General features: G+C 45.4%; 1 protein-coding gene across 1 annotated transcript in view; it reads left to right on the plus strand.

Moving 5' to 3' along the window:
• Nucleotides 1–378: 378 nt before the first annotated feature.
• LOC142576127 (nose resistant to fluoxetine protein 6-like) overlaps nt 379–25,953 on the plus strand; it is a 68,778-nt gene continuing 43,203 nt past the window's right edge. Inside the window, exons 1-7 of the mRNA XM_075686087.1 lie at nt 379–712; nt 2,360–2,745; nt 9,700–9,911; nt 20,723–20,834; nt 21,883–21,967; nt 23,028–23,119; nt 25,099–25,278. Of these exons, the coding sequence (XP_075542202.1) occupies nt 2,373–2,745; nt 9,700–9,911; nt 20,723–20,834; nt 21,883–21,967; nt 23,028–23,119; nt 25,099–25,278 (1,054 nt within the window). The 5' untranslated portion in view covers nt 379–712; nt 2,360–2,372. The remainder of the gene's footprint in view (nt 713–2,359; nt 2,746–9,699; nt 9,912–20,722; nt 20,835–21,882; nt 21,968–23,027; nt 23,120–25,098; nt 25,279–25,953) is intronic.

Genomic DNA, 25,953 nt, shown 5'->3' on the forward strand with positions numbered 1-25,953 from the left:
TGCTGTTCTCCAGAATCCAATGCGTGGTGTCTAATTTGTGAGGTCAACGAGAGAGAGAAAAAGCTTTAATCTTGAGAAATGTGTAGGAACCGGCCGGAAGAGTTTGCGTCTAGCTTGTTACTGCGCAGCTAAGAGTGAAGGGTTAGCAATAGACGATATAAGCAAGAGAGAAAAATGAGGCGACGATAACGGCCTACCGTGAATGCAAGTAATCAGTTAAACATACGGAACAGGCAACATGTACAGTGCTTACACATGCACTACAGGTGCCGTCTGTGGAGGCAATGCTTGCGCACGCCATATTATAAAAGATATAAAAGATGCGAAGGGCCAGAATAAGAGCAAAGGATGACGACAGTTTTTGGCACGGTGTACAGCAGGAGTCAATACGTCGGCGACACAAGGAAATAACCGTCACAGAAATGCAAGGGGAACACGAATACAAGTAACAAACACCGTCACGTGCCAGAACACGAGGGCCAAGGGTAAGCACGAGGGTTTTACGTTCAGCACCACAAATAGCAAGACTGCCCTCACTCAGCCCTTCCCATCCTGATTTGTTTTTATTACTCGCCATTCCGTATTCGGTCGTCATTCAGACCTCTCGGTCGCTTTCTGATGCGTCTTTACAGGCTGAGCCCGAATGATCATGCACCTCGTGGGCAGTTCAAAAGTCCAAACGTAGTTCAGCATTCCTGCGCCTAAGGCAAAGGTATGTTGTAGTGTTCCACCCCACATAGCTATTTGATTGTTTCATGCAGTGCAGTTCATTGAAAAGTGCTATTTTCTCCTCCTGATAAATTTAAGCTAGCGGCCACGAAGAGTGCCGTTTACATAGTCTGCTTTCCTATAGTTTCCTTATTTTTTTTATCTTATCGCTGCAAAGCGCTATTATTGTTTGACTACTGCGAATGTCTCACCGCATCTTGCATACGGTCTTTGTAAGGGATGCTTCTGCAACGGTGAATCACTTTGCATAGCGCTGGTCCCGTCGTTTCCCTTTTGCGTGTGTTTTGTTTTTCGCGATGTGTTTGACTACGTAGGACATGTCTGAAATATCGAGAGATACAAATGGCTGTATTACATGTTACACGATTATTAGCCTGTAACATTTCTGTGTAATGGGTTTGCTTGTTTGTTATTAATCTACACGGGTTTAATAACGATACTTTACTTTCTTCCCCTCCTCCTTCTTTCTGCAGTTTTTGTATGAGTGCTGTGTTTTTACAATCACTATTTCTGTATCTATGCCCTCACGCAGTGCCCTTCTGTACATTTAAGTTATTTTGAAACAAATAAACCAACAATAAACAAATGAATAAATAATACAAAGTCGCGAAGTTCACCCTTTCATACGGACTTCCTTTTATCAGGTCTCTTTTGGTGCTTCTTGGTAACCATGTTCAATGACTGTTGCATTTCAGTTATTTTCTCTTTAAGGGCCCGATGGCATTGCATAAGAGAACGAAAAAGGGGAGTTATTGCCAATGTGAGAATGGCAATAACGTAGAAAATACAAGTGGAATACAAAGATACACATTTTAATGGGAAAGCAAGGCGTTATACTGAAGTAATTGGGCGAAGAATTACGAAGAACGTAAAATAATACAAAAAGCAACATGGTAGTGCGCTCACATTAATGGTGCCCTTGGTTGAACTTATTTCTGTTCATTTTAGAATGGTCCACAATTTATACTCTCTATATTTGGGAACGGAATTGTCACTGTACCTAGCTGCTCTTGCAAATTTGTGAGAACAGTCAGGCGAATACCAGCTCTGCCTTAGTAAAAATATGAAGTCCATCAACATGTGCTCGTTTCAGGTTTCTTTATCTTTTAAATTTGATTTAGACGCCCACAGCACTGCAAAGCTTTGGACAAAAGGTGCGCTTTCATAGTTTAACTCGACGTTAGAAAGGCCCTTAAATTGGAAAATATCTTGCCGGAGTGTATCGATTCCATAGAAGTAATACGCAAAACAAAAGGAGGGAGGAGGGAGGAGGGCATGAGGAAAATGTATTGAAAGGGCAGAATAACAATTAGCACACTGAACAAAACACAGCACATAACGTTATATTAGCCAAGTAAATGCACTACCGAAATACTGGAGTAGTTCTTGATCGGCAATTTATTGATGCATAGCTATCAGTAGAAGGACGCAGGGAAATAAATAAACAAGTTATCTATTAAAGAAGCCAGGAAGAGCGCCTAAATATCTAGAACTCCTGGCTCCTTCGTCTGCGTGCGTGTTATTGTGCACTACATTTCTAACGGCTGCGGAATCACTCTTAAATGAGTTAATTGCTGCCGTGCATGTTTTGTTAAAGGAAAAAACGCAGAAATTCACTTTACTATTCAAGGTATTCGGCCGCCATGTCCTCCGTGACGCCGCCAAGACGCGGAGGTGGCCGGCCATTGGTGAAGGGGCGGACACTTGCCACTGCGGCGTTCTTCTTGCTGCCGTTGCTGACTCAAGGCTCACATGCAGAAAGCTTTCAGAACGCTTCGGGCAGCGCTTCTTCGGGAGCGACTGTGTTTACAGCCACGACGATGGCCACTAGTGTGGACCAGGCGGATGCATCCGATTTCCTGCGAGAGCTTCGAGAAACGGTTGCGCGTGGTTTCGCCAGCATGCCGGCCTCCCTCAGGAGGAAGATGCTGGAGGCCGAAGTGCGGCCGGAGTGCAGTATTGCCCTTCTAAGGTTCATGCGGGCCTTCCTCAACTTCGAGCCGTGGGCACTCAGACGTGAGCGAAACCGCTTGCTTTCTTCTTCGCCTTTCTCTCCCATCATTCTCTCGCTCTTGCACTATTGCCTCGCTGTGGGAACCCACAAAGACAAAGAAAATGCGGTATTGAACAAGGCTGGGTGCCTATAATTCTACAGTGAAGGGGTGCTGCGAATATAATAATAATAATAATAATAATAATAATAATAATAATAATAATAATAATAATAATAATAATAATAATAATAATAATAATAATAATAATAATAATAATAATAATTTCATTTCCATCAATGCAACGTTGATGATGAAAATGAGAAGGAAACTCTTTACCCGCTTGAGGGCATTACACCTGCAGCTGCCATGTTTTCATGCGAAATTATTAAAGTTAGGTTGTACAGCCCATGGTTTGCCTAGCGGCGCATCGTAGATCACTGCCATACTACGGACTAGTCGTTCTCGTTACATAATTGCTGTATGATGTCATTGCTCATTATATACTGATTATGCATGGACAAGTGTGCTCAGTGTAATTTACAATGCCCCACAATCTTCGGAACTTTCTTTTGTAGAATGTATCCAGAGCAGAGTTTTCATACTCTTGCGGCTTATTATGTTTGAATCCCGCTTGCCTAGAGGGGCAGTCATGGATTTTGTCGTCACTTTTCGCGAAAAAAGAAAAAAAACAACATTAAAGCAGAAATCATCTTTGATGATTATCTATGTCATGCTTGCATTTCTTGAAGCCCTGTATGACACAAATATGTGTAAGCGTTCCATTTCTTAAGCTCTATGATTAACTTCTATTTTATTTTCTTTGATTCCTTGTTAGCCTAGTGGTTGTCATCCAGTATAGATAGGAGCAGCCTATGGGTACTGAAGTATGAGACGTACTTGCAAGTGGTTAGACAGATCCCGATGTCGAATACATGCTGTAGGACACCGCCACCTTGCGAAGTGGACGCGTGGTTCCAGGTGCTTAGGGTGACGCCACGCACTTTTCTCATGCAATGTGGGAACCACTGTTTGGCCGGGTTCGAGAGGTCCCCGTTGGAACCGATTTTCATTAAAAACCGCGCTTCAATGTTGAATATTCTAGTGAACTGAGGAATTTTATTTTTGTATCGCACGTGTGAGGCTGACGATGGAGCCGTGCCAGCTGATAACGTGGGACAAGCTTTACTATTCCTATTCAAGCTCCGCACCATTCACGATTAGATAAGGCTGATTATTCCCCAGCGGTCTTCTAGCTGCATGGAATTCTTATCAATATTAAGAATACGTTTTCCTTGTTCAGTTGCATTGGGGTCCGTGATGACCAAATCATCATCGCACTACTACTAATCAATTCTTGGCCGTGCTAGGTGCGTAGCAGTGCCGTGCACTGTACTCGTCTGAGCGACATCGTCTAGCGTGATAGGCTCGTTTCGGTCGTCAATTCCCGAATCCGATATATGGTCGAACAGCGCTAAATTTATCAAACCCCCAAACCTAAAATATAACAGATTCCTCTCAGTGTTACTCCCAGTTTCTGAACGAGCCTCTGTTATATGCAATACTAGCACACTACCTCGACAACACATCGTTTCTTCATTCGCCGGTATCGTAGACTCGAGCATACTTGCCGCCCGCAAAGGCTGCACCAGTCACGCACGTGGTGCGGTGGCGTCCTTTCTTCGTCTGCGCGAACGCAGTAAGAGTCATCCGAATCGTGGTGCCAGTTAATCTACGAGGAACGACGTGGACGAAGAGCGCATCAGCGATCGTGAGTTGCTCAGTAGTTGAAATCCTGAAAACCTTACGGCATTAAATTCACAGCTGGCACTCGGAGCGGCGCGAAGGAACACGAGTGGAAGCCACATACGCGAAACCTGACACAACTAAATCGTCACTTATATAGCGTGGAGTAATGCATTCGTCAAACTGTAATATACACCACTCACGCGTCACGTGACGTAAAGGACACTTTCGAAGAGTTGCATTCATCACACTCAAGAAGTAGCGAAAAAGAGCTTCCGTAAATGAAAATATATGCTGCTGCTATCGGTACTTCTTGCCTGAAAGGCGCCATCGAAAGAAACCGGCGGTGGTGCGAGGTCCGCCCTGACGTCCGCAAACCACGTGCGCGCTTCAGGCTGCCGGCAGTAATGGAAGCCGCGCAGGCAACACGTGACCTCATGGCGAGAACCAATAGTACAGTGGCTAGAATTCTAGCCACTATGCCAATAGTGTGCAAGGGCGTCCGGCGGTTTCGCGCGACGGGAAACGGCGCGTTTGCTCTCCTCTTTCTCCTTCGCCTGCGCCACATTCAGCCGCGAGCGTAGGGTTGGTAGAGTCGATGAATTATTAATCGATTAAATGTATCTGACAAAACCATGAATCTTCAGTCCATGTATACGTCTCATTTAATCAACTCAATTGATTGTACTTGTTCGCTTAGTAGTTTTCGAGGGTTTGACAGGAGTTGCGCGAAAATTTTGAAATCTCACTGGAGCACTGGCGTACTGGCGGCGCACGAACAGTGACTTTGCGGCCTTGTTCTAGCGACTGCCGACTGTTTTTCCGAGTCCCATAGTGGCGACGAGTGCTTCCTATCTCCAACACCGCGCCCGACAGCACGCCGCCCTAAGCCAGAGACGTGAAATGCCCTCGCGATCCAAGGCATACCATAGCGAACCCAGCCGTTGATCGTCGTGCCACTCAAAGTGCGCTAAAGACGCGCCACAGCACGCACTGGTTTAGATCATGTATGTTAATATAGCGATGGAGTTCATGTCGATACCAGCAAATATGTAGCGTCAGAGCACATATTCTCGCATGCTGCCGTTGTGCGACCATTCAAAGAAGGTTTCGGTTTCACTCAAACATCCCAGTCAATTGACTTTACTTTGCTCTGTAGAAGAAAGCATATATGCTTTAAGATCCTAAACCAGCAATTTTCTTGTCCCTTGTGCATATTGGAGATTGACGGAAAATAAGCGTACTGGAAAACACACACAACTGCTGAGAAAGACACAGGACACACATATTGTAATTGACATACAGGAATATTGTAATTTTTTGCCTATTTCAGAGGGACTTCACGTCTCACTTCTGCGTTTTTCTCCTTGTTTAACTGTACTGTGTAAGGAATCAATAGTGTCATGCATCTTATTTATTTCTGCACTAAACGCCCATTTTATAATATATACTTTTTATATTTTCTGAAGCCACCAGTGTGAACTATACTATGATTTAGTGTTTAACAAGTCAAAGATTATACTTTATCAAATGTTTATACACTTGTATTTCGAACTTGGTTCCACCTCTCAAACATTAAAATAGCGCCCTTCAAATGCAGATAACTGGTTTTCAACCCTTTTAAAAGGGCCCTGCAAGAATTTTCATTAATAAAATATTTGATCAGAAACCCTGCATCGAAACCGATTAACTAATTAAAGGCTGGAATGCTGAATGATCAATCGTTATTTGAATAAAAAAATTATTCGAATGTCGCTTTGCGTACGTCGGCTTCCTTCGCCTGCTTTTGCTCGCACATGCAGCATACGACGCGCGGCAACTGTATTGTCGCCCTTGGTCTTTATCATCATCATAATCATCATAATCGGCCTGGTTACGCCCACTGCAGGGCAAACGCCTCTCTCATACTATTCCAATTACCCCGTTCATGTACTAATTCTGGCCATGTTGTCCATACACACTTCTCAATCTCATCCACCCACCTAACTTTCTGCCGCCCCCTGCTACGCTTCCCTTCCCTTGGAAACCTGTCCGTAACCCTTAATGACCATCAGTTATCTTCCCTCCTCATTACATGTTGTCCTCATGCCCATTTCTTTTTCTTTATATCAACTAAGATGTCATTAACTCGAGTTTGTTCCCTCCCCCAATCTGCTCTTTTCTTATCCCTTAACGTTACACCCGTCATTCTTCTTTCCATACCTCGTTGCGTCGTCCTCAATTTAAGTAGAATCCTTTTCGTAAGCCTCCAGGTTTCTGCCCCATACTTGAGTACTGGTAAGACACAGCTGTTATAAACTTTTCTCTTGAGGGATAATGACAACCTGTTGTTCATGATCTGAGAATGCCTGCCAAGCGCACCCCAGCCCATTTTTATTCTTCTGATTATTTCGGTCTCATGATCTGGATCCGCGGTCACTACCTGTCCTAAGTAGATGTATTCCCTTACTACTTCCAGTACCTCGCTACCTATCGTAAACTGCTGTTCTCTTCCGAGACTGTTAAACATTACTTTAGTTTTCTGCAAATTAATTTTTAGACCCACCCTTCTGCTTAGCCTCTCCAGGTCAGTGAGCATGCATTGCAATTTGTCCCCTGAGTTACTAAGCAAGGCAATATCATCAACGCATCGCAAGTTACTACGGTATTCTCCATTAACTCTTATCCCCAATTCTTCCCAATCCAGGTCTCTGAATACCTCCTGTAAACACGCTGTGAATGGCATCGGAGAGATCGTTTCTCCCTGCCTGACATCTTTCTTTATTGGGTATTTGTTGCTTTCTTTATGGAGGACTACGGTGGCTGTGGAACCGCTATAGATATCTTTCAGTATTTTTACATATGGCGCGTCTACACCCTGATTATGTGATGCCTCCATAGTGCGCTAAAGGCGCGCCACAGCATGCACTGGTTTAGATCATGTATGTTAATATAGCAATGGAGTTCATGTCGATACCAGCAAATATGTAGCATCAAAGCATATATTCTCGCATGCTGCCGTTGTGCGACCATTCAAAGAAGGTTTCGGTTTCACTCAAACATCCCAGTCAATTGACTTTACTTTGCTCTGTAGAAGAAAGCATATATGCTTTAAGATCCTAAACCAGCAATTTTCTTGTCCCTTGTGCATATTGGAGATTGACGGAAAATAAGCGTGAGGGCCCGACGAAAGTGAGGTTCCGACTGAATCAAATGCTTTCTCGCTATAATTGAAAGCTATATATAAGGGTTGGTCATATTCAGCCCATTTCTTTATCACCTGATTGATAGTCTGAATATGGCCTATTGTTGAGTAGCCTTTACGGAATCCTGCCTGGTCCTTTGGTTGACAGAATTCTAAGATGTTCCTGATTCTATTTGCAACTACCTTAGTAAATACTTTGTAGGCAACGGACAGGACTTTATACGGCACATCAAGTAGATGGCGACGCCCACGGCGAAAATGCGCCTTGAGTGTCCATGTAAATGCTATCACAATAAAAAGAAAATATTGGGTTAGTGCCGCTATAGTACCACCCATAGTCATGCCGCATGCTCGGGCCATGCGCTATGCAACGAACAGATCTATAACCAGTGATTCGGATGTTCGCGGACTCCGGAGGCAGCCGCTTCACCACTCGAGAATTGTTAGGCCCCCGTGCGGTGTCATGTTGCTACTAAAGAAAATTATTTTATCTTCGGGCGCAAAACGCGTCCACTGAGACTAGGTGGACGCTCAATACATCTACAGCTATAACAACGGACAATTTGCAGAAGCATTCTGTGAGGAAAGTACTTTCCAACCAAAGGTGATTATCTGGGGGTAATGCCATTTTCTAAGAAAAGGAATGAGTGTTCCTAGAGTGACACCAATGCGCTTGTTTCTTTTTTTGTCTTCGTTTTTACCTTGGCGACAGTATAAGCGATTGACGAATGGGACTAGCGCACGTTCGAGGCCGCATTATCACTAAGTCGTGAAACGCAAGAGACTCAGCCCTATTCAGCGAGCACAGAAACAATCAAATGTCGATAATGTCGCAGACAATGAAAAGTCGCAAAATGCATCGTCTACAAACATTGTATAACATAGTTAACAACCACACAAAAATGAGATTTCACAACTACATGCAATTTAATAAATCGCGGCTGACTAGACGAGGTAAGCCCAATCAAACAATATTATTGCCGCGTGCTAGAACAAACGCATATCTTTCTTCCTTCCTGCCCAAGACAATTCGCGAATGGAACGCCCTTCCGCAAAGCGTGGTCAACTCAGCCACTCCCGATTCCTTCTTATCTGCAGTACAGACGTGCTTTTAATGTCATGCATTCATTGTATCTTTTGCTTGTGTTACATATTCTGATATCTCTTTTATTACGCCTTTCCTATTGGCAGCAATGTGACGGCATCATCGTCTTTATTTTGAGTATTTGCATGTTTGCTGTGCCTATTAAACTGTCGTTTTATTATTTTTTATTTCCCCTTGAGGAAAAAGTTTGAAATCGCGTGATGTTTGCGCCACTCTTGCCTGGCCTTCCAAATGGAAGCCGGCAGTATTGTGAAACAAAAAATAAAATAAAAATGTAACCTACAGCATTCGCCAGGCTGCGCCTTTGCCAACCTAATCCTGTAGTGCGGCCGCTGCACTAAAGAGGGCGCGAACTATTTTTCAAGTTGTGAAATTTAATGTCTGTCGAAGTCGTCGCTCACGCATGTCTCGTAACTACCCGTTGCTGCTAAACCTCAACTGAAGATTACGCAAGGAAGGTTACAGAATAACGTTGAGAAATACACAACTGATCTCCATGGCTTACTGTATAGGCCCAAACGATCGCTGGGTACGTCGTACACCTCAGTGGCAACGAAAACTCTGGTGATGTCGAGCTATGTCACTTCAGTACGTCTCACCGAACCATTTCCAGCGTAGACGCTATGTCATACGAACTAGACCGGCCAGCTTGAAAACCAGTGCTAGCAACTGCCACCGAGCATACACCTAACATCAACCCAAACTGTTCTTTCATGACAGCGGGGCAACCGCTCATAGATGGTGCGACGGCCTACGCAATATGGCCGCACCTGTGAAAGATAGGTCCATACAATCCGGGTAATTAAGAAATCCACTAGTTTTCTTTCTCTTTCCTCTGGTAAATACATATTTTTTTTCCTGTAAATACTTCGCACTTTGCTTTCGCACTGTTCTTCACTCCACTAAAACGAAGTACAGTGAGGAATCACTAACTCTGTACGCAGTGTTCGACGCGACCGGAAAGTACCCGACCGGCCTCTTCCAGGGATCTCATGCTGACCCTGGAGCTTTCGACCAGTGTCTAGAGACGGTAGTGCATGACAGTTACGGAAACGTGCTGACACGTGGCCAGTACTGCAACCTGCTTGTCTACTCCAAGAATGGAACTGCCACCGAGGCTGCGATTCTGGCCGTGTCAGACGTCCTTCACCCGAGGGTAAGTGACGACGGTGTAGCAGCTATGTCTCTGAAATAAACCACTAGGGTAAATAAAAAATTAAAGGATCCCGGTAGCACCCTGAATTCATAGACAGTGTTTATTTTAAAGGTAATGCATACTTTTTTTATAGATAGCACCTTTAACAGAGCGCACTTCTAATCCTTGAATAGAGTGCTCGAGGAGGCGGGCATTGTTTGCAAATCGAAATACATAATTGTGTAATGACCGAAATTTCACTTGTTCATTTTTTTAACTCCTTCATGATAAATATTGCAATGTACGAATTGCAGCCGGCCTCATTGCGTGACATGCCCGCTTCGAACTAATTCATTAGATAGCAGCGGTTTCAATGTAAGGGTCGTGAAACTAGCAGTAAAGGGGTGCTGTTTTTCCAACCGCCGTTTGAATTAACTGCCGTTTTCTGCATCGAATTACAAAAATATCTGAAATACCAATGTATTTCGTCGCCCGCTATGCGTGTGAGTAACTTGAAACGGTTGCCATCCTGAGAATTAGGAGACTTGGCAGGTATTATTTTAACAACGAGTGCAGGGGCCACTGTGGATTCTCGCCTGCCTTGCCTACCCTACCTAAGGGAGCTTCTCAGGAAGACACGTGGCCACAACACGAGTATAGAACGTCAAATTGACTTTCATTTATTTTTCAATTTCAATTGCGTTTCTTCTTTCTCAGTCATTCTCTGAAATTTCTTACTTTGCATAAAGGTTACACTTCTTTCACAAATAATAAATAAAAAAGAGCTTCCATAGTGATAACTGTATAGGGGCGACCTGTCAAGGTTAAGTGATGGAAGGACTACCCAGAAATAAGAAAAATAAGAAAACTGAAAGCACTACAACACTGTTATTGTGACAGCATAAAAATAAAGGTTAGAACAAGTTAAGTCCATTCGTTCACGAAATAATTAAAAAAGAAGGCATATAGCAATAAAAATAAAATACAAATATGAAGGTACCAAGCATAACAAGAAGCATATCAAGAAAATAAAATCAAAGTACATATATGCACTTTGGTATAGGAACACCTCAAACGATAAAAAAATAAAAAAAATAGAAATTTGACAGATCCCACGGGCTTTGGGAGTCTAGTATGTTAGGTGAAGCGTCTTGCAGGTTCCTCGCTTTCCAGCATTGCTTGGCGTTCCGCAAGACGATACCAGGTGGACCAGCCTGTTCCCACGGTTCACTTAGCTGAATAACTGACACTTTCATAGAGCTGCAATAGACACGGAACGCTACTGCTACCGCTCATCTGGCCACTGAATTTCGCTGCTAACAATTTGCGCATGGGAAACAGTCGGGATTTGACATTCACTAAGGCCGCGGAGGATGGCCTTTCTGTTTCCCTTGTGAGTTTGATTTTCGGGCGCGCACTTATGCGTGTTCTGTAGCAAAGTGCCCACATCCAAATTCCAAGAAAATCTTTGTTTGCACCAAGCAGTTCATGTAATGGCTGCTTTCGGTACACTGAAGATTACTTTTGTAAGCAATGATTTTTCGCTTTGATTTGCATTATCGTACTATGTTCGTCACCCATAGCAAGATTTAATTCTAAACGAAGTAATCTGGAGTTTTCAATCTTAAATCTTTCACAAGCGAACTGCGGTGTTAAGAAATCTATTAGGTCGACAGACGTACGCAAACGTCAGAAATATCACACAAGTTCTGTTTTCAAACGCTCACGTAAGGTATTTGCATAATCACAGGGACAATATGCAGTTATCCTGTAATTTTGTGTGACAGTTTATAAATAGATTTAATCTCAAGATACTGAACCCTAACCCTAACCCTAACCTGGTCGTCAAGAATAAAATTAATCCGGACTGCGGGGTTTCAATCTTTTGTAGTAAGTGTGGGGGTTTACTCGATTTAGAATACATGCTTTGGCGCTGCTTGGCGTTGGCCGGTGATGGTTCTCAAGGTGAACAGTGGTGGCAGTGGATGCTAAACAGTGAGGTGCTGCCGGACCAACTCAGGGCAGTCTAGAGGGCCCGTGTGATGGCAGACGGGCTCGGGCTCTCGGTCCCGACGAGGGAGCCGCCCGCAGCGGTCCCAGACTGATACCTCAGGACCTAAATACCATACAAGACACTGAATATACACAGACGAGAAATGAGTGTTGTTTTATTTCATACACCATTCAGAGCTTATTTATGTCTCGGAAAGGTAGACATTATTTCGTGCGTAGGTATTGACGTGCAGCAAGGGCCGGAAACAGAGCCAGCATGTGGCAGCAGCGACAAATTAATAAGCGGACTGCAACATATCAGTCACCCAGAATCTGCGCATGTTTTATTGGACGTATCAGTGCTTTTTGCGTGTCGGTCGCTGTGTTGCAGTACGATCACTTGCGATCATGCCTGGCAAACGTCGTGTTGGGAACACCCTTTCCTCTTCCTTAAACATACACAAAGAAACACACAATTTGCGTGAATAGATAAACATTCTAAAAACCATTAGAGTATAAAATTAGCTTCTTATAGCATGGTGAATTTCATTTTAAACGCAGCAGTGGCGTAGCTACTGAAGGCATAGAAATGTCACACTAGATGCTTCACGAAGTGAAAGCCAAGCTTCAAACGGGCAACGCCTTATTTTACGTTGAGATGTTCCAGGAATTTAGTAGCTTATGCCGCGCAACTGCAATTTTTTTTGTGATACGCCTTCTCGCAAAGCGCTAAAGACACGACTACATGACGCGTTTCGCACTAATTCAAAAGACAATGAAAAAACGGTTGTCGGCTTGTCGGTCGGCGGTAAGCGTAATTTTCGACTGCGGCGCCATCTTAGGCAGGGACACGAACTGGCCCTAAGGGTCCGGTCCCTGGTTTTTCTGCATATTGAATAGTTGTGTGTGTATGTGCGTGTGTTTGACTGTGTGGGACTACGAGATGCTGGCCGTTCAACGCTAGCCTAGGATACGCTGATGTGGTGCACGAACCTAAGCGAGAGAAACATGGATTGTGACGTCATAAGCAACTACGTGTTATACAGTCACTCGTGAATATGGCTATTTTTTGTTATGTATGGGTAAAACGAAGATGATATTTGTACTTCGGCAAAAAATTGTTGAAGCTCGATTAACTGTACAACGTCACACAGTTTGTACGTAGCGTAAGCTCCTATAAGCCAGGTGCTGGGCAAAGCCGGAAAGTCCCGGAGATAGCTCGATCTAACAGGGTGGGGCATCAACGCGTGAGTGGTCACTAGGAAAGAAGACCAGCGGCATGGGATTCCAATACGTGTGATTCAAAGAGCTCGCTGGTTTTGGAACGACAAAAGCATGCGTTCGATCGTGGCCTAATGCACTTCTACAATGTTAACACCGCTTTCAATACAATATTACCTTCCGGGCCGGGCGTCTACATCTGTAATACAAACCGCCATCTTCCAAGCGGGGAAACTGCACTTGTTGTCTTTGTTGAATGACCTCGCAAAACTAATCTCCTGTTAGTACTGTGCAGCCAGATCTGTGCAGGAATCTCATCTATTTACATGACTAATTTCTGTTTGAATGTTACATTCGCTCGAAGAAGGAAATAAAGGGAGTAAAAAGACATCGAGGCCTGATGGTTACACAACCCAGTTATAGAACAGCAGATGTTCCATTCCCACATCGTTCACTAATACTTTACATTTGTTAAAGGAAAGACTTCGCTTTCATAATTAGCAGATTTGACGGTAGGCGATGAACTGAATGCATGAACCGACGGTGAACTGAAGGATGAGGAAAAGGAGCAGGACGCATTCAGCAGCGTTGGAGGCGTCGCTGAATACATCATGTCTCAATGATGCACTAGACGGTACCGATGGAAAACCATCGGCGTTCTTCCACGCCTTGGGAAATGATTAGATATGTATTAACTCTGATTCTATAGGTTCGTTCAGACCAATGCATGCGCCATGGTGCGGTTTGTACACACACCTGCTCAACAGGTATGCTAACTTGTGTGCCAGAATCTTCAAGCCAGCAGCGGAACCCAGAATGCTGCCTTGGCTCCAGCTGAACTGAATGAGTGCATGATGCCGCCAAACGCGCTTGCGTCTCTAGAGACCTTCGACGGGCAATTCCAGATTCCGTTACTTGGGCTGGCAACGTTGTCCACATAAACAAAGATGACTGCGATATCTAAGCTCAAGGAAGCCAACATGGCGGCTTTTGTGCTCGGTGCTGTGCTCACGTTCCTCTTGTGTAGCATCGATCGAGATGTTTAGTCGAAGCCTAAAGGGTCCTTGCTGCTGATCACCTTATTCTGATTCATCTCAAGGATTTCATCGACGAAGCCGCGGAAATGTTTGCGCTGTGCGTGCAAACTTGCGCGCTACCCAGCGATCTGCGTCATGTATTGTGTAAAAATAAAGAGTATTTCAAACAAAGTACAGCTTAAAAAATAAAGGGATGTGCCTGAGAGTAGCAAGCATCTCCGAAGTATACAAGCACTTCTTAGCGGCGCTGCTCCCCTGGTACAGGTGCGATACTTGACTATTTTCGACTTTCGTAGGCAACTCCACCCGGGGACTCGTGTTGTAGTATATCACACATAGCATCTCGCAATATACAGGCAGTTACGTCTGCCGGGCTTTGAGGGATAGATACGGATATTGTGCTAAATATGATATTACGATAAAGAGGAGAAATAATCTAATGTTACCTGATCATTGTGTCTTGAGATAAAAACAAACGAGAGTTCCGTGTGCGAGTCGGTGTCCACCTTTTTTTATAATAGTTAGCTGATACGTGTGATAAGATTGTCTTGGTCCCATGACTAGCCGCCCTTGTTCGTACTTGCAGTAACCAGTGTTCAAGATAGGGCTCGGCTCAGGAACACAGCAGACATCTGCCGCCCGCAGGAATTCCCTAACTTCGGTGAAACGTGAGAAATGAATAACTACCAATCGGACCAAGTTGAGTTTCTTCCAACATGTTTCCAAAATTTAGCAATGGCTTTCTTTTAGCTAAAGTCGCTTGTATTACTGTAAATGCTGGACTTCGAAATGAATCGACACTATACTAATAGAATTTAGCCGTGTGTGCAGTGTCGGAGAGCAAACTAGCGGCGCTGTGGGCTGTTTGCAGTTGTCTCGAAATTTCTTGTGAGCATTTAAACTGACAACTCATCGCGCGGAATAAAAAAAAAATCAGCATCTTGCATTTGCACAGCTAAGCTAAAGCAACTATGAAAATATCTTGCCTTGTGGTATACATAACCTGTGCCATGATCACTTTCAGGCCTTCCAAGTAGTATCATTCCTGCTACTGTGCCTGCAGACAAAGTACATTAGCGAGAATATTCCTCCTGCCTAATTTATCAGTAATACTCATGCTATGGTCCAAATTTTAAGCATTCATCACCATTGTTGTGTATAGGGGGCGCTGTCAATTATATCAAGTGTATATAAACGATTGCCATCATTATAAAGTCAGTTCCGTGGTTCCCCGCCAATGCATAGTCTTTTCTTATCAGTTGGCCCTTCGCGTCACAACAATCTGGCGCAGTCGGCGAAGCTAGCGAGCTAGCGACGAACTGTTTTCCCTTACCTGGCTCCGTGCTGTTCCAAGGGGCGTCACCTACGTGACGGCAGCGTACGGACTGCCGCCATTACCACCTTTCCTGGAGACCGACAATTCCATGGGAGCAGTGGCGCGATGATTTCACAAATTTTCTTGAAGCGACAGGGACGGACGCGCAACCGCCACTACGGAAAAAGGCCATTCTGCTGCAATGTCTTGGGGTCGAGGGACGCCGTGTTTTTCGCACATTGGGCCCAGAGCCGGCACGAACGTCAGACACGACAAAAGCCGGGCCGGAGACAAGCAAACCAGCAGTAAAAGACATGACGGAGGCAAGTGAAGGGGATAGTTACACGGAGGCGTTGGGCCTATTGGAGCGGCGGTTCTCAAGCACCGTCAACGTACTGGTCGAGCGACGTCGATTCACGTTACGTCGGCAACTGCCGAATGAGCCGATACGAGAGTACGTCAGTGCTCTCCGACAGTTAGCAAAGACGTGCGACTCCGGGCAATTCTTGGAAGCGGCTCTACGAGACAGGGCTGTTGACGGAGTACGGAGCACTGACTTGCGACAGAACTTGCTCGTGAAGGAGTCACAACTTACGCTCGCAGAGGCAGTGGAAATGCTACAGACGTACGAGCAGGCAGCGGAGGGGGCTGCGATCTATGACCAAGGGTCGTCACAAACGGACATAGTGCAGTATGTATCTCAAGGCAGAAGCCCAGACAGCGACGCGGCAATGACGCCGGTGCGCAAGTGTTACCGTTGCGGCTCTACAAGGCACCTAGCTAATTCACAGGAATGCAAAGCACGGGGGAAACGTTGCTCCCAGTGCCACAGAATGGGACATTTTCGAGCGGTCTGTGGCAGGTCGGCGGAGTGGGACGTGCGGACGGTCCGAAACGACGGCGCTAGCGAGGAGGACGTGCTCACTGTGCTGGCGGTCAGACAAGTAGAACGAAGGACTTTGGTCCTTGACGTCGTTACTGAGAACGAGCCACTTCAGTTGCTGGTAGATACTGGGTCGTCGGTTTCTATTTTGCCAGACCACGTTTATCGAGCCAAGTTCGCCAACAGCTATCCTTTGACTGCGGCTTCAGCGACGCTGCGGGATTTTTCACAGAAGAAAATTCCGGTCTAGGGATGGTTCATAGACAGAGTTGTACGCGGGAACAACTCGGCTTGCCTTCGATTTTACGTTGTTCCCCAAGGCATTGCATTACTAGGACTGGATGGGGTCCACCAGCTACAGTTGCACATCATTGGTTCTACACTGGAGTGTTTGCAAATCACGGTCAGCCCCCAGTCGCTTCCTCCCGAATTATGTGAGTTTTCCTTTCTTTTCGCTGATAAGTTGGGATTAGCGAAAAACTTCGTGCATTCTGTGAAGCGGCGTGCAGATGTAAAACCAGTAGCAGCGAAGGTTCGACGTTTGCCCCTGACGTTGCGAGAGAAGGTAGCGGCTGAACTGGCAAGATTATTGGATGCAGGCATTATAGAAAAGGTCAGTGCTGCAGAATGGGTGTCTCCTATAGTGGTTGTGCAGAAGAAGGATGGAACTATTCGTCTATGCGTCGATTTGCGCGAGCCGAACAAAGCAGTAGTCATTGATGGATTTCCTTTGCCGCACACGGAGGAACTGTTGCATGCGCTGAGCGGAGCAGCATCGTGCTGGATCTTGCTGCAGCCTACCATCAAGTGGAATTAGCCGAAGAGAGTCGCGAATTAACGACGTTTATTACGCACGAAGGCTTATTTAGGTTCCGCAGAGTGTGTTTTGGCCTCGCATCGGCACCAGCCGCGTTTCAGCGAATGATGCAAGAAATCTTGAAAGGCTGCAAGGGCGTGTTGATTTATATCGACGACATCATAGTCTTTGGAAAGACTAAGAACGAGCACAACCGTAATCTTCGCGAGGTATTGCATCGGATCGCTGAGGCGGGGCTGCAGCTAAGTCAGAAATGCTTGTTCGCTGTCAAGGAACTCTCCTTTTTGGGTTATCGTGTGAGTGCAAGTGGTCTTGCCCTACTCAAGTCAAAGGTGGATGCTGTGATTAAAGCACAAACGCCTGCCGATGTAGTCTCACTGCGGTCTTTCCTTGGGCTCGTAGGCTATTACTCACATTTTCTTCCCAATTATACAGAGGTGGCGGAGCCGCTGCAACGACTTCTTCGTAAAGGACAGAAGTTCGTGTGGGATCAGAGCACCGAGGAGATCTTTTGCAGGATCAAGGAGATGCTGTCATCATGCGGGGTGGTGGCTATGTTCAACGAGTCTTTGCCTGTACAAGTGACCACTGACGCCTCGGCACATGGACTGGGAGCTGTGCTACAGCAGGTAGTCAACGGAGAAGTACGTACAGTGGCATTCGCTTCGAGGACACTAACTCCTACAGAACGCAAGTACTCTACCGGGGAACGAAAGGCGCTGGCATGTTTATGGGCTTGCGAACATTGGCCCGATTATCTGTGGGGCCGCAGGTTTGTCTTACGAACTGATCATCAGGCTTTGGTGACACTGCTGTCCACAAATGGGCTTGGAAGACTCCCACTGCGTATTGAACGCTGGTGTGCTAGACTTTTGAGATACAACTTCACTGGGCAGTACACAAAGGGGAACACCAAAGTCGTTGCGGATGCACTTTCTAGGTTACCTTTGACCTCTGCAGAGGACGAACCGGTGGAGGTAGTAGTTGCTGTGGTTTCCAGCATGATCACTAAGAGTGAGTTGCAAGCAGAAACAGCTGAGGATTCATTACTAAATGAGGTGGCGCAGCATGTTACGTCCAGATGGCCGGAAAAGGGCTGTTTAGCAGGAAAATTAAGGTTGTTTTTTCGTATAAAAGAAGAGCTGTCGGTGATAGACGGGCTACTGTTTCGGGCGGAACGGGTCGTTCCCCCATCGACACTCACTTCCAGGCTGGTCATGATGGCACATGAATCGTATCCAGGCATTGTAAGGACCAAACAACGGTTAAGGGAACAGTACTGGTGGCCCGGAATGGACAGGGATGTTGAATCGCTGGTTAGGAATTCTGCTATCTGCAAAGCATCAGATAAATCTGCAAAAACCGTAATGGCCCCATTGGAGCCAGTAAAGTTGCCCGAGAAGCCGTGGGAAAAGCTGGGAATCGTCATCATTGGGCCGATGGAGCGAGCCCCTCCGGAGTGCAGGTTTGCAATCCCTATTATTGATTACCACAGCAAGTGGCCCGAGGTGGCATCTGTGTCCACAATCACTGCACAGGCAGTAGTGAAAGTGCTTTTGGAACTTTTTTCGAGAGAAGGGTACACGAAAAGCATTGTGACTGACAATGGGCGTCAGTTTATGTCGACATGTTTTGAGCAGTTTTTACGAGATCGGGGAATCCAGCATTGCGTTACCACATTGTATTACCCGGAATGCAATGTTCAGATTGAGAGGTTCAACCGCGTTCTCAAGGAATATATTCAGGTTGTGGCATTGGAACGAAGATCACTGAAGGAGGCAATCTGGGACTACCTGGTTGTTTACAGGGCCACCCCACATGCAATTACAGGAGCTTCACCGGCTTACCTACTGCATGGAAGAAGACCCAGAACAAGATTGGATGTTGTTGGCCTCCCAGAAAGGGAATTTTTCGAGGAGCCGCGTGCCGCCATGGAAAAGTTGAAACAGCGCGTTAAGGAGCAGCAACAACGTACAAAAAAGTACACCGATGAAAAACGAGGTGCCAGAGCGTCCACCATTGAGCCAGGAGATTTCGTAAAAGTAAAGCAAGGCGGACCAAAGACGAAACACAAGTTTTCTTTGCCGATCCAGGTGAAGAGACGAGTGGGCACGAATTCGTTTTTGCTGGCAAACGGTACGAAATGGAACGCATCAAAATTAACAGTAATTGGTAAAGTTGGGACAGGACAGGCACAAGCACTAGCTGACGTGGTTACAGCGCAACGCAGTGCGGCCTCGGGGTTTTCCTGCGACCTTGATCTTCACATAGGGAAGATGGCGGAGCAAAATACCCCTACTACCGTCGAGAATCAATCTGAAATGGTGCCATCAGAAGACATCCAGAGAAGCGCCAGCCATTCTGACGGCGCACAGCCCACAGTAACGGAGTCTATTCTAGAGATTCCCTATCAGCAGGACAATTCTCGATCGCAATTGGCCACAAGCACAGCACCATCTCGCACCAGGCCGGAACCAACAAGAAGAGTGCCAGCGCGATATCAAGACTACGAGCTTACCTGACACTAAGAACGTCGTTCGTGTCATGTGAAGTGAGTGCGCGAAAGTGGATTGATTTTATTTCCTTTCTTTCTTTTAATGCGGGGGACTGTGTTGTGTATAGGGGGCGCTGTCAATTATATCGAATGTATATAAGCGATTGCCATCAGAATAAAGTCAGTTCCGTGGTTCCCCGCCAATGCATAGTCTTGTCTTATCAGTTGGCGCTTCGCGTCACAACAACCATAATTTATAAAAGTGCCTAACGATATACGCAGCACAGTTCCCTATTTCAAACCACAGAAACATGTTTAAAATGAATAACAATAAAGCGATGGTATACTCATCGGGAAGAAAGAAGTCATTGCGATTGAAGAGTTTGAACCAACCAGAGTAGGGCGTCACCTTTTCCCAAAACGGAAGTTTCTTCTCCAAATCGCTGTCTAATGCGCGCCTTCCGCTTCCTTTGTTAAAAATATGAAATCACAAATTGCTCTCGTTTCACCAGAATGAGGCGCATAATGGCACAAATAAAAATCTTTCGATGTCCGTCTTTACACATTTTCGGACTTGTGCGAAGCGTCTTCGTGACTGTTTGAACACTACAGGCATTCAGCACATGGCGTGACAGGAGACCCCCTTTCGCTTGGTCTGAACCTAGATGGGCAGTGTCTCATCGCGGCCGCTAGGTGGCGAGTCCTACCTGGAGTTGCGAATAGCCTTCCATTCGCGGGCTGCATTACTCGTTTTTGCTATTAGAGCAGGAAAATTCCAAGTACAGCGCCAATGCCGATGACCCTCCCGAGTGAATGTGTATGTGTGTGTGTGTGTGCGTGCCAGAGAGACAGAGAAGGCGCACGAAGGCTAGAAAAAGGAATGTTGCTTTCACTGTGTGAATGCATGCTGTGCGTAATTAGAATACATTAGGACATCTGTTGCGCCGTAATCACTTTCGTTCATTTACAATTCATTTTTTTTTCATATGATGTATCAAAGCTGCCTAACTGTTGCTAAGCTAAATGCAACTTCCCCATGAACAAATTTCTCACAACTTTTCTTCCTATTTCAGATAAAATATTTCAGCAATTACTTCACTGCCAAAGATTATCCTCTTCTCCGCATGGCGATATGCTTTACAGAGGACTGCAACCAACAAGACTTGCAAGCCTTAGTAAACGTTGGTATGTCATGTACAGAAATTATCTTGCGTTTTTAGATGCACATAGGCACGAATTTTTTGCATGCGATATAAAACACAGACCAACCAGGAAACCTGTTTACAACAATATCAAGCTATAGCGAAACTTCGAAACCTTTGTAGCGCGTAAGTGTAAGATGCACAAAGAAAGGCAGAAGACCCTACATTGCGTCAATTGTGGCTGAACTGTTGCACAGAATTTTGGGCATAACATTTTTTAAGCTTCGTGAGCCCCGTTATTATCTCATCAATATTGTCCTCTCCTCCCAGCCAGCAAGAACTCGATTTCTTGACCTGATAGATCAGCCGACGTGGCGCTGAAATGTGCAGCTTGATTTCTCCTTTTCCTGGATTTCTCCTGGATTTCAACCCGCAACCACGCGCTTCGCAGTCCGACACCCAACATTAAAGCAACCACGGCGGGTCGATTTTACCCTGATAATTAATGGCCGAAGTGAATTTTATCAGAAGATGGAATCTGCATGTGCCATTGTCCCTTCTCTGGTTTTGGGCATGTTACATGTTTGCTTCTTGAGGAGGAAAGAGGTAATTTCTAAGCTCGCTATAATATGCGTGCACTATGTGTGCCCTTAGATACAGCGTGCCAAATTACTACCAGTGGCTTGAATTTCGCGATTAATCTACCATATATGGGTACTAAATCAAGCGTAATAAAAGGTGTGAATTGTGAATGTGAACTGCTCAACACAAACAGGAATTGTATATGTACACAAAAATTGGGGCTAAAATAGCGGCCGCAGATTTCACCTGCAGTATCTGGATACCATCGATGTTACTACTAGTGCTGTTATCCAATCTTCTACTCATCGACAAAACCTCAGTTGATATCACACTGCTACTCACTTTGTTATGCTAAAGAAACAGCTACATCTCACGACGCTGTGTCAGTAACCACATTCATGGGAGAATTGCTTAAAGCGGCGGCCAAATGTGTGTCGGAAAGTGGCTTACAATTAAAGCTGTCTCGGCCTTACTGAAATGATTGCTCTAATATTTTGTTTTGTTTGCAGTGAATCTACCTCTAGTACGTCTGAAAGTGTCCGGTTGCGTAACTGCAGACCCTGAGCCGTGGACCAATGCACAGATTGGCATAGTGTACGTTGATGCATCAGCTCTAAGCATGCTCACCAATAGGTCACACGCAAGCTCAGTCTTCTTTTAGTACTACTGCTACCTTAAGCAGTCGTCTAGGACTCCTTGGTGAATATTTTTTTGCGTGCAGGTGTAGTTAATTCGTTCAATCAATCAATCAATCAATCAATCAATCAATCAATCGATCGATCGATCATCAATACATCAGTCAACGGACAAATGAATCAACCAGGCAATCGATCAAACAATAAATAAACCATGTATGCAATACATTTATTCCAGCTTTACCGACTTTTTTTTCGATTCCCATTAGTTTGGGCCGACCTTTTCGCAACGTTTCAGGCTCTTGCGTTCATGATCAGAGCACTTGACGTAGAGTGCAGCAGGTCCCATGCTTATCAAACCTTAAAGAGCTCCCGATTGAAGGAACACTTCTTACCAACCTCACAACACAGTAGCAACAAGCGTACACCAGTTGCTTAACGTAGTTTCATACGAATAGTTGGACAAAACACTGCTATTGTGAAAAATTTACGTTGATGGAATATTTAGAATGTGCATCGCTTTTGCTGGTGGCATTTTTCGTTATGATTGCCAGATGTATGGAAGAGATTCTGTTCCTTTATTTGTTCTTACAAAGCAAACATTCTCAATTTCAATTTACTTTTTAATAATGAGTAAACGTGACCACCGCCGGCTATCGTACCTGCATGTTTCTTTAAGATTACTGTATTTGGTTATTACGTGAAATGCTTGATATGGCAGGTCAGCGCCACCCTTCAAGAAGAGTAGCAAGTATGCAGTTAAGTTCCTCCTGTATTCTTGGACAGTTTTTATTTTGTCCCTGTCCACTCGAAAATAGTGGAGTTCCGTAATGTTCGTGAAACAACTCGTCATCTACTTAGTCGCGGAGCCCATTATTGACAGAGAATGACTATTCCAGCCAAGTCGGAGCGCGACTCGCCTACCCCGTGAGCCGAGATGGCGCTTCAGATGTAGCAGAATTGTTACACAAGCAATGAATAGAATAATCATTGTTATTTTTCTATGTTTTGCTTTACAGCATCTTCCTATGCATCCTCCTAGTCATCGTGATGGTGGCAACCTTGGTGGACTATATTATGGATCAAGTGCCAAAGAAAAAGCAAGAATACAGTACGTGCGCCCTGTTACCATCTTTTTTTGGTTCATAATTTCCACTTCCCCACCACGGGTCATCACACCGCGGTCTTCGATGTTGTGACTTATCTTTTCATATACACTTCTTCATACAGGCGCAAGTTGAAGTCCGCCAGACAAAACAAAACAAGTACACGAACGCACTTGTCTCAACTTAAGCGGTTGTTTCCCACACTTGTGTAAGTCGCCGATTAGGTTGGTAAAACCTCGTGATCCGATGTGTTCTGTCTGAAGAACACCTCGTTCATTTCGCTTTCTCCTCTCACCAACCACCAGAGTTCTTTGAGCGCTTCAGACTTCAAATTTTGCCAGCCAAATTAGAAACGGACGAAAGAAGAGAGGATGGCACCTACTTTTTCTAGCTTTCTTCCACTAAAAGAATGCATTGTTACAACCACCGTTTTATTCTTAAACGGAATGACTTATTGAAGAGAGCGTTACGTTGGAGAAAAGGTGAAGAATAGAACCCGGCTAAAACTGCGAATGAGGAAACGAGCTTCTTTGCAGTAAGCCTGTGCTCTAAAAACAACGTACACTCATACCACAAGAATAATGGCGAGCGAAGTCGTCGCTCATCGAATTTAAAGTCCTGGTTTAGTCTGTTCGTTACAAAGCGTGTGCGAAAAGTAACTGTGCAGTGAAAAAGTCAGCATACTACATGATGGTAATTGCGAATTACGTCGCCGTTTCACGGGCTTTGTGAAGCGCAGGACCTGGAGTTTGCCTGCTAACGTCTGCGTTGCACTCAAACGATGGGTCCACGAAGACAACCTCTACACACTGCATCCGCTATAGAGACGGCCTTTACCAAGCACATTGTATAAGTAACTTCAGCAGCCCTTCATAGAGTGTTTAACAATACACAGCTTCGTGCGGAGACGTATCTTCACACCAGCTAGGGTTGGATATTTTCGGCTTCGCCAGTATTGATCAGCGCACTACCATAGGTAAACCTTCGTATTTTAAGACCACGGCAATTGTCTCAAATTATCAAGAATGGACACAGTGGCAGAAAAGGATGCAAAGCCCATTGTTTCAGGACCAACTAAGGGCCGTCCAGAAGGCCCATGATGTCGCTGAAAGGCTTGGCCTGACAGTGCAGGCGTGACAGTGACACACACACACACACACACACACACACACACACACACGCACGCACACACGCACACACGCGCACACACACGCACACGCGCACACGCACACACACACACACACACACACACACACACGCACACACGCACGCACGCACGCACACGCGCACACGCGCACACACACACATGCACACACACACACACACACACATGCACGCACGCACGCACGCGCACACGCGCACACGCACACACACACACACACACACACACACGCGCGCGCGCGCACGCACTCACGCAGTCTAATTGTCTCACTCTTTGTTCCAGAGTAATCGCTGGCGCTCGTGTACATTATAGTGCGTACAATACTATTCAATTGCTTGCAATCTGGCTTTTCTGGTCGATTCTGGTATAGAATTACCATCTCATTCAACAAAATTCCAGTGCTGTAGGCGTGCCTAGTGCTGACCGGCAGAATGTTAACAGTGATAACCCGGTGAAAAGCTCAATTCCAGAACTTTAGAAGAATTGCAAAGGAAAGCGAATGCTTTACTTTTCAGCTTTTTCCTCAGTTAATAGATACCGCAAACAGTTACTCCATGTAGATGACACTGTTTCATTAAGAACTTAAACATAGCATACCAAAAGCAGGCAAATACACGTTTAGCATGACAGGTCTACGTCTCCAAATATTAGCTAGCCTGTCTGAGCGATATAACCCTCGTAACTGCAACGTTTATCCTACAGTATGTCTTCATCTGTGAACCCTCATCTTTACTTAGGACTAAATATACAATACAAATACTTGTATTTCGCTCGGGTTACGTAGAACGCGTAGGCTCTACAACAAACGTGCATACGTCCCAGGAGCATTGATCAATGTGGCCAAGGCATTCTCCGTGACGTCCAATACACGGATGCTGCTCACGGTGGCTGATAAGAATAATGCCAACCACTACGCCCTGCAGTTTCTACACGGCATGCGGTTCCTCTGCATCGGCCATATTGTGGTTTGCCACTGCGGTCAGACCATCTCGGATAATTGGTGTGAGTATTTCAAACGTCTTTTTTTATTTGTTAACAATGGACATAACGGAACGTCGTGAGGATCCATACTTGAACGGCACCACTTATATCAGAGCTATGCCGAGAGCACACAGGAGACGTCCTGCCTGCCTATTGAGCTTGTTAGGTTTATTATAACAGCTATCGCCTGTTTCTTTAGCTCGTCTCTGCTGTAAGCGCTACTCTTGCTGTACCGGTGGTTGCAGAGCGCTGCTCTTAGGCGCCCGTTACTGCAGCGAGCGTACAGTAGCACAACGCAACGAGTAGCACAGGAAAGGATCACAGAGGGAACGCGGAGCTTAGCGGGAGATCAAATACGCGAGGAGAAAAGCGGAGGAGGAGCATGCAGCGGAATTATGAGCCGGAAAGCGGACGAGAAAGGTATGGCGAAAGCACGAGGAGAAAAGCGTAGTGGGTCGACGATGGCTACCAGAAGGCACCAGAATACCGCTCGTCGTCTGGGAGGTCTTTGTGCAGCGACTTCCCTGAATCGCGCCTGCGGGTTACCCACGCGCTTTCTTCGCGATCTCCAGATTAGGCTGGGGATACATGGAGCGAAAAAGCCGAGGGTGCCGCCTCAGTGTGGCCATACAAGGCAAAATTGCTTTAGTCGACTTGAAATGCACAAATAAAGTTTATACACATTTGCTCTTTCAT

Source organism: Dermacentor variabilis, chromosome 3 (assembly GCF_050947875.1).
Source record: "Dermacentor variabilis isolate Ectoservices chromosome 3, ASM5094787v1, whole genome shotgun sequence".
In the NCBI taxonomy this organism is placed as follows: domain Eukaryota; kingdom Metazoa; phylum Arthropoda; class Arachnida; order Ixodida; family Ixodidae; genus Dermacentor; species Dermacentor variabilis.